The 14,814-nt window shown below is 41.0% G+C and overlaps 1 protein-coding gene across 1 annotated transcript in view; it reads left to right on the forward strand.

The window, feature by feature from the left end:
* Positions 1-14,814, forward strand: part of LOC107295371 (CUB and sushi domain-containing protein 2-like) — a gene marked incomplete at its 5' end in the record, with an annotated part of 77,638 nt that overhangs the window by 29,278 nt on the left and 33,546 nt on the right. The window contains 4 exons of the mRNA XM_015824684.1: positions 6-91; positions 997-1,191; positions 3,375-3,548; positions 4,991-5,164. Coding sequence (XP_015680170.1) covers positions 6-91; positions 997-1,191; positions 3,375-3,548; positions 4,991-5,164 — 629 coding nt within the window. The remainder of the gene's footprint in view (positions 1-5; positions 92-996; positions 1,192-3,374; positions 3,549-4,990; positions 5,165-14,814) is intronic.

The raw sequence follows: 14,814 nt of genomic DNA on the forward strand, positions 1-14,814 counted from the left end.
GGCTTTCACCTCCACGCCCAAGATAACTCCAGCGTGGAGTGCCTGGCTACTGGACAGTGGAGCAATGGCAATAATCCTCCTCCATGTGTGGGTGAGTCTAATGTGGTCCACCTTCAATCTTCAATCTTCTTTGTCTCTTTTTAAAGATGTATGATGCCTTTGTCTTAATAAGCATCCAGGATAATTTCAAAAGCAACCAGAAGCTTATTGTGTTGGAATTAAAAGACCACCTAAGTTGGTTAGTCTCTTGACAACGGTTGGTTAGTTAGATGCCTTCTGGGAAATTAGAAAGAGGATATTGTATAGAAATCTAAATCTCCTGCTCCAGAGGGCCAGATATTCTCTTTTGTCTGAGCCCAAAGAAAGATCTGATGAGGGAAATCCTTCTGCTGGACCTTTTTTTAGCTGGGCTGCTAATCTGCTGATGACGGGAAGATCCTACACTGAGAAAATCAAAGAAACCATTCTCCAGATAATTCTGTCCATGGTTTTAGTGGAGCAATTTAAAAGCCACTTTTGTACCCTACTCTGGCCGTTATTTAGTTTCCTTGAGACAGAACTTTCCACGCAGGTATAACTCTTTCTTATATCGATTATTTCTAATATTTCATATGCAAATCAGAAGGTGGAGGCTCCATTGCTAGCTGACACTGCTAAACACCTTTAATAGATTTGTCTTCCCATTTGTTTTCCTCCTATAGATACTGACATTTCATTTAGTTACCAGGTTCATCGTTCCCCTTGTTCGGAAATCATTCAATGTTGCCTCAAAGGTTTGTATCCGAACTTCATTCAGCTTTGTGACAAATTTGGGGCCATTTTCAAATGACCACCAGCTTAGAAAAAAAATCAGTTCAGACTGTACAGTGACAATGACAAATACAACATTCTCCTCTTATTTATAGCTTTCAGCTGGCCGTTCTCGGCTAGAATGGACAGATGGATGAGTTTTTAGTTGGACTTAGATTGTTTCTCTTTTCATCTCGCTGAATTCAGCGGTCAGCTGTCCTGACATCAGTAGCATTGCTGTGGAACATGGGAGATGGAGGCTGATTCATGAGACCCAGTACCAGTATAACGCACAGCTCATGTTGATCTGCGACCCAGGCTATTATTACATTGGGTTTCGTGTCATCGGCTGCCAGGCGAATGGGAAATGGAGCATAGGAGAACCCATGCCGACTTGTAGAAGTGAGTGTGAGAAATCAAAACTGTGTGTGCACCTGGGAGGATAATATGACACTGGGGGGGGGGTGTTGTACAACGATTGAAGAACAGCAGTTTATAAAGACAAGAAATACAAAAATATACATTCCAGATTAAAAAATAAATATCATAAAAACAAATTTATTCAGAGAAAGGATAAGTAAGAATGGTCACCTTAACAATGAAGTCATCCAAGTCAGGGCTTTTCAACCTTTTCACCGATTGTACCACTTTTAGAATATGGCAGTAATAATAATAATAATAATANAATAGTAAAGTTGGAAGGGACCTTGAAGGTCATCTAGTCCAACCCCCTGCTCAGGCAGGAAACCCTATACCATTTCGGACAAATGGCTGTCCAGTCTCTTCTTAAAAACTTCCAGTGTTGGAGCATTCACCGCTTCTGGAGGCAGGTTGTTCCACTGGTTAATTATTCTCACTGTCAGGAAGTTTCTCCTTAGTTCTAGGTTGCTTCTCTCCTTGATTAGTTTCCACCCGTTGCTTCTTGTCCTGCCTCCAGGTGCTTTGGAAAATAGCTTGACTCCCTCTTCTTTATGGCAGCCCCTGAGATATTGGAACACTGCTATCATGTCCCCCCTTGTCCTTCTCTTCATTAAACTAGACATACCCAATTCGAGTACCACCTAGCAAGGTGTCAAAAACTTGATGACCCCCCAAAAAACACCACAACCCTGTTCAAAGTTGCAATTGCACTGAAATGACTTATGACCATTTTTCACACTTATGACCATTGCATTATATTTGGATGCTTGGCAACTGATTCATATTTATGATGGTCACAGTGTCCCAGGGTCAATGATCAAAATCAGGCAGGGTTAACTCCTTCCAGGTCCCATCTTTATGGTACTGTCATCTGTCAAGGCACCAGAAAGTAGGTTTTTCTCAATAGGTGTCCCCACTCCAAAACTCCCTTGGTGTTCTGGTCAGCTTCATCCCTCCTGGGCAATTAGGATACAGTCAACAACTACTTGTTCCATTTGACTCAGCAGGATGGTATGTCATGACCAAAGATAAAGCTTGCGATAATATAAAACCTATGCTTGGGGAAAGGTTAATGTATATTGTGATTGTGTTATGTTTAGGCATGTTGGAGGATGGGGGTTTAGGATTTTTGGTGGCCATTACCCTTTATATCAATGTTTCTCAACTTCAGCATGTCAAGGTTCTGACTAACGAAACACTTCAAAGAACTTTCAGGCATTGTTTATCCTAAAAAGTCTTTAATCGTGAAACAAAGTGTTGGCACAGCATGGTGGATGCCAAGATCTGAATTCCCCTCCCCTGAGCACATAATATTCAAGCATAATTCCCTCCTCTAATTTGCAGTCATAAATCACGTTCTCCAATTAGTTTGAAGGGCAAAGTTTCCCTTCCGGTCTGTAGCCAGCGGTTTCTTATCTTAACTAATCCCCACACACATTCTTTCTCCTCCCCTCCCAGCATCATCTAATAATTTAACTCTAAAAGTACCACACAGCTTATATAGAGGGTGGCTGCCTCTTCATATTTTGTCAAACCAAGAACATCCAATGTTAGCAGCATTGACACAGCAGCTTTAAGATCATCTTAAAGCTACTGAAGTTGAGAAACACTGCTTTACATTATTATGAGATTGTTAGCCTTCCACAGACTTTGGGAATGGGTAACAGACAAAAGAATAATAATAAATAAATATACAAATATTTTATAAGGAATCAGTTCTGTTCCAAAACAATTACTTGGTTGGAAAAGCTTCCAGAATACATTCTTAGTGATATATCATTTAATAATACCTAGCACACCAATTTTATAGCTAAAATTATTTTCTTATAAAAAAATCATGCCGCCTCAAGCCTCACTTTTGTTGCCAAAGTTTTGTAAAGCAGGAGGATTTGGGAATCCGTAAAAATTGGCTTAGGAGTTGTATAGTCACAAGAGCTAGTCACTTCTTGACAACTCGCTAAGATGCGGTTTAGTGAGTGCCACAAAATCCTCCATCCTGTGTTCTACAAAACTAGCCACTTGAGGTTGATTAAATTAAGGGTGATTGAGCAATTTACAAATTACTGTAACATACACTGCCAAGTTTGAAGAGCCAATGAGCTCTTTTTTGTCCTAGTATCATTTGCTAAGTACCCTAAGTTTGTTTATCCGTGTCTTAATTTTAGTCATCTCCTGTGGAGACTTGCCCGTGCCACCCAACGGAAACAGGATTGGGACCTTAACCACTTATGGAGCTACTGCCATCTTCTCCTGCAATAGCGGCTATACCTTAGTGGGTTCTCGTGTGCGAGAATGTATGGCCAACGGTCTTTGGAGTGGACTAGAAGTGACATGCCTGGGTGAGTATAGGGCTACTGTTAACCTGATCAACTGGGGGCCATTCATAATCCCAAATAGGAGACCTGGGGACTGTTCAGAGGATGTTTCTGTACCCATCTTTAGAAAGTGATAGAACTAGACCTGCAAGCAGTGGATTAATCCACCACAATTTCAGTTGATAAATGTATAAGGGACAGTTTTAATCAGCTGCTTTTAATTTATGCGTTGCATAAATTTGTTTTTTTCTTCTTGCTGAAGAATGAAATACTGTATTGTACAGGCCACTTGCTACCAAAAAGTACTTTTACGTTGTGTTATGTCCTGGGCCTGCTGAGTGACTCAGCAGGTGCAGGAAGCTGCAAAAAGACCCAGGCAGACCACGTGGATGCCCGGGACCAGACAGGCTGTCTCCAGCCTATTGCGCATGCGCAAGGCGGGAGAATCCGTTGCATTGATTGGTTGACACTGTCCCTGCAAAGGGATATAAAAGGAATCTGCGCCATTTTGTGTTGGTTCTGTTGGAGATTAAAATAAAGAGAAGACTGTTGTTACTCCTGCCTCGTCTCAATGCCTTTACATCGAAAACAGAACATGTTGCTTTTGGTTAAATTAAATCTTATTTTAGACTTTATTATCAGTTCCAGATGGGGACATGTCTTGAATAGTCTTAATAAACAGAATTAAAGAAAACTGCAATGGATTCTTGCTGCTGTTCTTCCTTTTATCCTTGCTTTATAACTGTTTGATACATACAAAAGACTTTTCAATTTCTCTCTCATTGTTGGAGTTGCCTGTTTCCATCTTTGGAAACCTGATATAATTGAACATATCTTTTAAAAAACACTAGTAGTTTTTAGGATGTTTATAGGATTTTTCATCCACTATAGCAGTAGATGAAAAACCCTATAAATATCTAAAAAACCGAATAAGTTTAGCAGTCTCTTGACAATGTTGACTCACCGCCCATATAAAGAAAGAGAAATCTTATCTTGTTGTCATATCAAGAGGTTTAGAGATGATGCACACATAAGCAATGTGGAGGCAAGTACTTTTAGAGACCTAAAATTTGGGGCATAAAATCTGGAAGTGGTTTCCAAGTGGAAACAAAACTGGCTAAGTTCTTCTCATTAATTAAAATAATTAATGTTGCCATCTCCACCAACTCTACATACTTTTTCCATTCATGCTTCCATTGTGGAAATTTCTTTCCGTTCCTCGCCACCGTCAGCATATAGAATAACAATGTTCCAAATTTTGTTTCAAGCTCTTTATCCAACATCCCTAAAAGAAAAACGTCTGGTTTTGCTTTTATGTTGTTTTAAGAACCTTCTGAATTAAGACAAAATTTGTAGTACCTTTCTTAAGGTACATAGGTATCTAGGAAGGCTTCATTCTACATTGGACTATCACTAATTCTACCTTCTCTTTTTCCCCATCTCCTCCCGTTTTCTTCTCCCTCCAGCCGGTCACTGTGGTGAGCCAGGTTCTATTGTCAATGGCCAGATTAATGGCGAGAACTACAGTTACCGTGGCAGTGTGGTGTATCAGTGTAACCCTGGCTTCCGGCTCATCGGCATGTCAGTTCGCATCTGCCAGCAAGATCACCACTGGTCCGGGAAGACTCCTGTTTGTGTGCGTAAGTATGTTGCCATTTTAATTATACAGCCTGACTCACAACTTTTTTTTTTAATAAAATTTTTATTGATTTTTGTAATTAAACAACAAATAATATGATGCATTTACGTACATAAACAGAAAAAAAAATAATCCAAGTCAATACATTTTCAGAGACGCTCGGCAGTCCCCGCCTTGCCTCCAACCTCATCGACTTTCCTATCCTTCCTCCCTCTGACCCACAACCTCTCCACCTTCCTCCTTACCACCTACCTACATCCCCTCTCCTTCCTAACCACCTCCTCGAGTGCAATTTGGGACACCAGCCAAGCATCTCCTCTTGTCAACACAATGAGTGTTTACCTATAAAATGTAAATACATCAATTTTTATAATTCCCTTAATCCCCTACCCCCCCCCTGGACTTCCCGGAACCAAATACAGGACTATCACACATCCCATTCCATATCTAAATTACAATTTAACTAAACAAACATACTACAATCAATATATACATACTTTAACTCTAATAAACCAATAAGTAAAAACAATACAACTACTCAAAAACTATATGATATTTATTCACTCCATACTTTCTCTAAATATAATTTATCCACCTTCAACATTTAAACTCAAAACAACTTTGATAGAGAGCTTAGGAAGGAAAAAAACAAAAAAACAAAGAGAGGGTCCAACTGTCCCATTTCTCAGTCCTGATTCCCCAAATGTCTCCTAGTTTTTGATTTTTCAGCCACTATTTCTCTCCAGCTCTTTTTCTTGGAGGTTTAGACTTTAGAGGAAAACATACTTTGGCTAGTTGATTGGGTTCGTTGGCCCATCCTTCCATATTTCTAGAATTCCCTACTCCCTTCTGCAGACTCAGTAAAAAAATGGGGTGAAAACAGAACTTCTAAGGACTGCATACTTTACTGGATCAAAAATGCGATTTCTGAACTATTCAAAGATGCATCCTAGGAAAATTAAGCTGTCCTACAATTTTGGTTTATCCAGTTTTATCAGCAGATCCACTGTTGGCTTGATTATGAGCCCATTCCAGACTTCATTTCTGTGAAGTCTTTTTCCTCTACGACAAATATCATAGAAATATCGTAGAGTCATAGGGTGGAAGGGACCTTGGAGGTCTTCCAGTCTAACCTTCATTTGTCCAAGATGGTGTGAGGCAGAAGTCCTTATAACATCTTGGACAAATGGTTGTCCCATCTTTTCTTGAGAACCTCCAGTGATGAGGCACCCACAACTGTAGGAGGCAAGCGTTCCATTTAACAATTCACTTAGGTGGATCTGCAAGAGATTCAACTTGTATAAAGAAGGACAGATTTATCAAGGATCACACAAGTGATCATGGTTTTATGCTACCTTGAGCTTCAAAGGAATCACCCCTTTTCTCCTGTTCTACCCCAGAGCATTTTGGTTGCATTCATATGAAAGAGGATGTTTGGCTGAGCACCTATTTGATCTGATTCTGTTTCTATTCTTAGCCCTCTTACTTTGAATTCACCATAGTCATTTATTTGCTAAAGAATGCTCGACAATTCCACTACAGGTCTTCCTCTTGGGAACTAAAATTAATCACATATATTTAAAAGGCATTTAAAAGATGGATATAAGATGCCAAAACAAATCCTACAAATTTCGACAGAGCATCTTCCTGTGGGAAGATCAGTTTGCTAATCTTCCATGAATATGACAGCACTGAGACCACAGCAGGAAAAAAAAAAAAACAAGTTGCTTAAAACCTGTAATTAACATTCTTTGACTGGTCTTCCGTGCAGTTGCCCAATCACCTTCCCTTCTCATTGTGAATGCCTAATGCATTTTGGTACAGCCTGCACAGAGTAGAGAAACCCTTTGGCCTTACCTGTGAGACCTACAATAGACCTAAGCTTTTCCAACAGGGGGAGAATATCCCTGGAAAAGCAACGGGTGCAAATTCAGATCCCTTATCTGCGATTGGATAAAAGAGGATATGAGACATTGTAATAATTAAGAAGCAGCTTTTATTTCCTCTTTGACCAATACAAAAAAGATGCTAAGACTTTGAAAAAGGGTGCAGAGAAGAGCAACAAAGATGACAAAGGGCTTGGAGGCTAAATCAAATGAATGTTGAGGGAGCTAGCTAAGTCTAGCCTATTGAAGAGAAGGGTTGGGGGGACATGATACCTGTACTTGAGGGGCTGTCACAGAGAAAAGGGGATTGACCTATTCTCCCAAGTACCAGATGGCAGGACAAGAATAGTGAGTGGAAGCTTATTAAAGAGCGATAAGGAGAAATTTTCTGACAGTGAAAACAATTAATCAGTGGAATAGCTTGCCTCTTGGAGTTGTGGATGCTCCATCACTGGAAGTTTTCAAAAATAGACTGGACAACCATTTGACCAGGATAATATAAGGTCCCTGCCTTCCAGCCCCATGATTCTATGTTCATTTGTGGTACTAGTGGTTGAGATTGGCTATCTAAAATATGATCCTCACTGGAGTCCTTTCCTTATGTGACCTGCCACAGAGGCAGTAGTTCCCCAAATCCTGTGACAGCCAGAAGTATCTGTTGTATTTATAAGGAGCAAGAAAGTTTCTGTGGTTGGGCTGGCCAAGAGCAATAGAAGTGCAAGCTTCAGTTTCTGCCACATATGCTCATTATTCAAAATTATTTCTGTGAATATGTGTTGGCTTGAGCCATCATTTATTTCTCTTTCTTGCTCACTCTCCGATATGAAATAAATCTTTTCAAGGCCTCCCCCAACTCTCTCCTCAGCAGGTTATTAACTCTCTGTTCAAATTTGAAAACCCATTTTATCTTTCAATAGGATCTTAATCCTTTCTGGTTTCTTCCAGCCCCTTCTTGTTAGTTTCACAATGCCAATAGCAAGATATCCTGCTTGATCCTGCTTGATGTTCCATTCACTATATGCTCTGACCTTTATAATAATAATGATGATGATGATGATGATGATGATGATGATGATGATGATGATGATGATGATGATGTTGGAAGGGACCTTGGAGGTCATCGAGTCCAACCCCCTGCTCAGGCAGGAACCCTACACCATTTCAGACAAATGGCCGTCCACTCTTCTTAAAAACTTCCAGTTTTGGAGCATTCACCGCTTCTGGAGGCAGGTTGTTCCACTGGTTAATTGTTCTAACTGTCAGGAAGTTTCTCCTTAGTTCTAGGTTGCTTCTCTCCTTGATCAGTTTCCATCCGTTGCTTCTCGTCCTGCCTTCAGGCGCCTTGGAGAATAGCTTGACTCCCTCTTCTTTGGGGCAGCCCCTGAGATACTGGAACACTGCTATCATGTCCCCCCTCGTCTTTCTCTTCGTTAAACTAGACATACCCAATTCCAGCAGCCGTTCCTTATATGCTTTAGCCTCCAGTCCCCTAATCCTCTTTGTTGCTCTTCTCTGTACTCTTTCTAGAGTCTCAGCATCTTTTTTACATCGTGGTGACCAAAACTGGATGCAGTATTCCAAGTGTGGCCTTACCAAGGGATTGTAAAGTGGTATTAATACTTCACGTGATCTTGATTCTATCCCTCTGTTAATGCAGCCCAGCAAAAGGGCCATCGTAAGCACCCTTGAGGAAAAAGGGATGTTGCAAGATCCAATCTAGTTGGTCACCGGGACCAGACGTTATACTCTTCCGAGCTTTAAGACTCATGTTGAAGCCCATCCTCAAGGAGGCAGAGATGAGCTCCAGCACAAGTCCAAAAACTCCAAAGAGTAAACCTCTGGTCCCGGTGACTGACCCAGATTGTTTCTTGCAACATTATCCTGGGATACATATATTTGCCTTCATTCGTGAAAAAATGATGTCTCAGAGATGAGAATGGGTTGGAACAAGAGTGTGGTCCTCAGCACAATAGTGTGATAGAACACCTTACTACCTCAAGCCATAATATTCATGTTGGATTCTGGAAAAATCCCTCTTTCCAACATGTTTTGTATGTGAACCTGTAGGAAATAAAGAACTGTAAAAAAAAGAAAGAAAAGGGTACTTTCTTTCATGTATGGTGGACATGTAGAGAAGCACAGGTGTACTGGCGTATGGTCTGGGAATGGGCAATAGAAATGACTAAGCAAAATATTCAATACAAACCCGAGGCATTACTATTAGGAATACTAGAGAAAAATGTAAATAAAGATGACACATATTTAATTATTCACATGGTTACGGCGGCAAGGATACTATTTGCTCAAAAGTGGAAAGCAATGGAAGCACCGGGTGGGGAAGTACTAATTAAGAAAATTATGTATTGCGCAGAACTAGATAGGACAACCAAAAGATTAAAAAATCAGGAAGAAACAGAATTTTATCAAATATGGAATAAATTTTATAGATGGAGGGGAAAAAATGGAGGTCACAGCAAAGAGATAAGTTAAGACAGAGACCAGAAATGTACAGTTGTATATAGATATATTATATGTAATTAATGTACAATATGGACTGAGATGTCAGTCAAAGACGATTTACCATGTTCAAATGTTTTTAATCTTTTTTTTCCTTTGTACCCAATAAAAACTTTTTTTAAAAAAAAAAAGAAAAAAAGAACTGGAAAGCTGTTTGACTTGCAAGATGTTCTTGTGGCCTACAGCATTTTAAGTTACAGGGTGCTATTTCACTATTTTAAGGGAAATATTGTAGCACGCCCTTTATTTTATTCCCCAATATGCTTTTTAGGAGATCACATTCTGAGTGTACAGCTCTGAGGATTTTAACATTAACATATATGAATTGATAAGCTTGGCTAAATTGGATCCATGGGGGGAATGAAGAGGAGAATTCTTTTATGACAGTTATTTCTATTAAGTACTGAAAAGAGAAATTTGTGCTTCAGGTCAAGCCCAGGTTATGGTGACTGTGAACACATTCATATGCTATCGTTTTCATGGGAATGGTATATAAATGGTTTAATATTTTTTCTGGGATTTTTAAAAATGTCCTACGGTATATCCAACTATCATGTCCAACTGTGTGTTTTTTTTTTAAATCAGTCAAGGTGAGCTAAATGCTGCCATCTTTATACCATCTTGGTATACAACTGCATGAAAACATTGAGCTAAATGTTTGAGGATGGTATCATTAGCCTTCACCAAACTAAGACAATTTGCACAAATTATTCATAGCTTCAGAGAAGGTTAGGCTTCCCATGAAAATTGTAGGGATGAAACTTACTTATGCTTCTATTATTATAATTGATAATATAATAATAATATAATCGTCCTGCAACAATATCTGTAACACCAGCAAACAACCACATCTGCCTACCCCATGTCCTCAGAAAGGACTTGATAGGTAGAGTCCAGTATGAACATCTGGCTGACTGTGCAACCATAATAATAATAATGGTATTATCATTACTGCACAATCAGCCAGATGTTTAGACTGGGTTGGCATTTTTATCCACCTATCGACTTCTTCCCAAGGACCTGGGATAGGCACATGTGGATATTGGATGGTGTTAGAGGTATCATCACACAGTGGTGGGATTCAAATATGTGAACAACTGGTTCTCTGTGTGGATGCCACTTCCTGAAGTCCATTCTGGGCCTGGGCAACAAAAAATTAGCTACCGGTTCTGCCAAAGTGGTGCGAACTGGCTGAATCCCACCACAGACAGGAAGGAAGGAAGGAAGGAAGGAAGGAAGGAAGGAAGGAAGGAAGGAAGGAAGGAAGGAAGGAAGGAAGGAAGGAAGGAAGGAAGGAAGGAAGGAAGGAAGGAGTGGTGGGATTCAAATATGTGAACAACCGGTTCTCTGTGTGGATGCCACTTCTGGAAGTCCATTTTGGGCCTGGGCAACAAAAAATTAGCTACCAGTTCTGCCGAACTGGTGGGGACTGGCTGAATCCCACCACCACCATCACAGGAAATAAATTGTACCAAGTGAAGCTGCCTTTTGCAATTGGCTGATGGTGATTTTAGTGCTCTTGATGTTTTTGGAATTGTACCCAAGGCAGCTATTGCTATTATTACTATCGTTGCTTTGTTTTTCCATAGTTGTTCTACTTTTATTTAAGACAGCAACAGCCAGGCTCTTATTCACAGACAATTGTTGAAAGCAGTTCTTTGGATTGTTTGTCTGTTGATTGTTACCTACATGGTGGAAAGCACCGTGTTCCTTGGAAAGTATCAGAATAACAATGTCTGGCAGAAATGGAGAGGGGCTGCTGAAAAAGCTCCATGGTATAAAATACAGTTCTTCCTTCAAATAGCCTCCTCTCCCAACTGTCTGTGGAGATTCTCAATCATCCAGGTCATCGTTGCCCCAAAGGTATTTTTTCCAAAAGGCAACTGGACTTTCTTGTTGTCATTTTTTTTTTCTTTGAAAACATTTTCTTTGAAAACTGAAGAAGCTTCTTGGCTGAGAATCAAAATGTTTTCAAAGGAAAAAAACCAAAGAAGTCCAGTTGGCTTTTTGAAAGAAAAAAAAAAACCACCTCTGGGACTCCTTTCCCAACCTTTAAAAACCTGCGGCTAAGCTTAGCTAAGGGTCAGCCTAGAAAGGGGAAAGGGCGGCTTTCATAGTATGGCTTGCAAAGAAATCAGATGCTGCTAGAAGACGGGCAGACCTGGGAGAAATCTCACCGGTCGCGCTTCATTCTATTGTAGTTGGCATTTCTATGTCCTTGAGCCGGGGAACAAGGCAGGGATGTAATACCTCGCCTTCTCTCTGCAGCCATCACCTGTGGTCACCCAGGCAACCCAACAAATGGCCTGACCCAAGGCACTCAGTTCAATCTCAACGATGTGGCCAAGTTTACATGCAACATTGGATATCACCTTGAAGGGACTTCCAAGTCCCAATGCTTGGCGAACGGCCAGTGGAGTAAACCCTTGCCCATCTGTCGCAGTAAGTTGTGTTTCTCTATCCCCCTCCTTCTCTCCCCCCCCTTTTATTATTTCTGCAATCTAAATCTGTTCTACAGCCTGGAGCAGAATCCTCTTGTGATGGAAGCGCCATCAGCGTATCCCGGCTGTGCTTCTTTTCAACATGTCCCAGCAGATTCTTGAAAAGAAAGCAGGGTCTGCAGCTCAGCACAGTTCAGCTTCAGTGTCGTGTGGAAAGCGTAGATAAAAAGAAAGCTCCCAGCCTAACAGCTTGCTGATGATTAAAACTAAAATCGCATTATAACGTTCTTTATTTCGTTTGAAAGACTTGCCTGGCTGCCCGTCTTAAATCACAACTCTGGGTGGCTCGCAATCCCCATAAAACTGTAAAACCATAAAAACAGAAACGAAATGAATTAAAGTCCGCCCAAAATGCATAATTGTAATGTTTCAGCCATTATTTAAATGAGGGCAGCGAAAGGCATAAAGAACCTAGAGCAGAGATCCCCAACCTTGAGCACTTTATGACTTGTGGACTTTCAACTCCATGCTGGCTGAGGAATTCTGGGAGTTGAAGTCCACAAGTCATAAAGTGGCCAAGGTTGGGGACCCCTGACCCAGAGTATTGTTTAGTTTTGCTTCATCAATGACTCAACTCTCATCAGTACAATAGAAAAGAATATATATATACTGTAGATGCATGGCAACAATACATAAATATAGTTGGCAATAGTAGGTCCCAGACCAAAACACTGAACTGGGTGAGACTGATGTGGATTCTTGCATAAAGAGCTCAAGTAGATTTCAATTTCTAAATTCTTCTGGGTTGCAAAGAGTGCCTTGCTTTTGCTAGACTAGGATTGATATAGCCAGAACTTGAGTAATTCATTTTAACAAAAACTAGGTCTCCCTCCCCCCCTCTGTCCCTCCCTCCCTCCCCCCCCTCTCTCTCTCTCCCTCTCCCTCTCTCTCTCTCTCTCTCCCTCTACCTCCCTCCCTCCCTCCCTCCCTCCCACTCTATCTCGAGAATAGGGGGAGAGGGAGAGGATGTCAGACTTTGAAAAACAAAACCGACATATTTCCTCATCATTAGACAGAAATCTTGTCAAACTAAAGCTACTACTTGCGCCATTAAGGATACACTCTGAGTACTCCTAAGGAGAAGCTTCACTGTCTTTTTGGGAATCCAGGCGATGTTCCATCACAGGGGAGAACCAAATGGTGGGAAATGTTCACACAAGGATTTGATCCAGTGGCATCGGTGGGAAGGATTTAAAAAGTCAAGAGGGCTGCTGCAACCACATAATCAGAGCCCTACCCCTTTTTGATGTGTGTCACGTAGATGACACATATGAAAAAGAGGCGGCACTTTTTGCTCACACTCACAGATACCCCTGATTTGATATATTGTCCTCCCATGTTATTTTTTAAAATGGAAGGGAAAAGATGAGATTCTTTTCCTTCTTGGTAACGATTTCTCTCATTTTTTGGGGGTTAATATTCTTTTTATCTTCTGTGATTTGCTTGCAGTTGTAAATTGTACTGATCCTGGGCACCTGGAGAACAGCGTCCGTCAAGTGCAACCAAGTGGGCCTCACCGATATAGTTTTGGAACAACCGTCTCTTATCAATGCAACCGTGGATATTATTTACTGGGGACTCATGTGCTCGCATGTCAGGGTGATGGCATTTGGGACCGGCCTCTCCCTGTCTGTCATAGTAAGTTCCTTGCTTTCCTTTTGCTTTGATTTCCATTCAGTTCAGAAAGCGAATGTATCATTTAAAGCAGGGGTAGTCAACCTTGGCTCTTTTATGACTCGTGGACTTCAATTCCCAGAATTCCTGAGCCAAGTTGACTACCCCTGATTTAAAGGCTCTTTTGAGATTGCAACTGCTCTCTTCTTGGCCCCATGAAAAGGGGGAAAGGGAAACTCCACAGCTTATGCCAACCTTCCAGACTCTTAAGCAGAGACCCAAAGTATCTACTGATTTGTATTTGTTTGTATTCCACCTTTTTACAAATAACTCAAGGCAGCAAAAATACCCAACACATCTTCCTCCTTCTATTTTCCCTATAACAATATCTCAGATCTCGGAGTCCTAGTGGACAGTCACTTAAATATGAGCCAGCCGTGTGCTGCAGCTGCCAAAAAAGCCAACACAGTGCTGGGCTGCATTAACAGAGGGATAGAATCAAGATCACGTGAAGTGTTAATACCACTTTACAATGCCTTGGTAAGGCCACACTTGGACTACTGCATCCAGTTTTGGTCACCACGATTTAAAAAAGATGTTGAGGCTCTAGAAAGAGTACAGAGAAGAGCAACAAAGATGATTAGGGGACTGGAGGCTAAAGCATATAAGGAAAGGCTGCTGGAATTGGGTATCCCTCTCCTCTCTCTTTGTCTGTGGTTGGCAACCTCATCATCCTGGAGGTCCACTTCCAATGTTGTGAAACCACTCGCAGGAAGCCCGGCCAATGATGAGAAATTCTGGGACTTATGGTCCAGCAATATTCCCTGATTCTTGCAGCTCCCAGCTTGCTTTAGTTTCAAAGAGTTCGGAAAGTGTTTTTGAAGTCTGCCAGAGACTCATTTTTAAGTCCCCATTTGATCTCAATGAATGACTCTTTCACAACCTATTAATCCTCTCTCCCTTCACTAGATAGTGGTCGTGAGGAGAAGTTTTGGAAATACTCTCATATAGACGACTTTGAACTCCCAAAGAAAGCCACACAGGGTCATTTTGATGTGGTGAATGCAATATTTGGAGGAGAGGTTTCAGAGCTCCTTAACCCCCTTCTTGTGCCAGCTAAAACAGAAATCAAC

Source organism: Protobothrops mucrosquamatus, unplaced genomic scaffold (genome assembly GCF_001527695.2).
Source record: "Protobothrops mucrosquamatus isolate PMUCROS unplaced genomic scaffold, P.Mucros_1.0 scaffold2323, whole genome shotgun sequence".
Taxonomy (NCBI): domain Eukaryota; kingdom Metazoa; phylum Chordata; class Lepidosauria; order Squamata; family Viperidae; genus Protobothrops; species Protobothrops mucrosquamatus.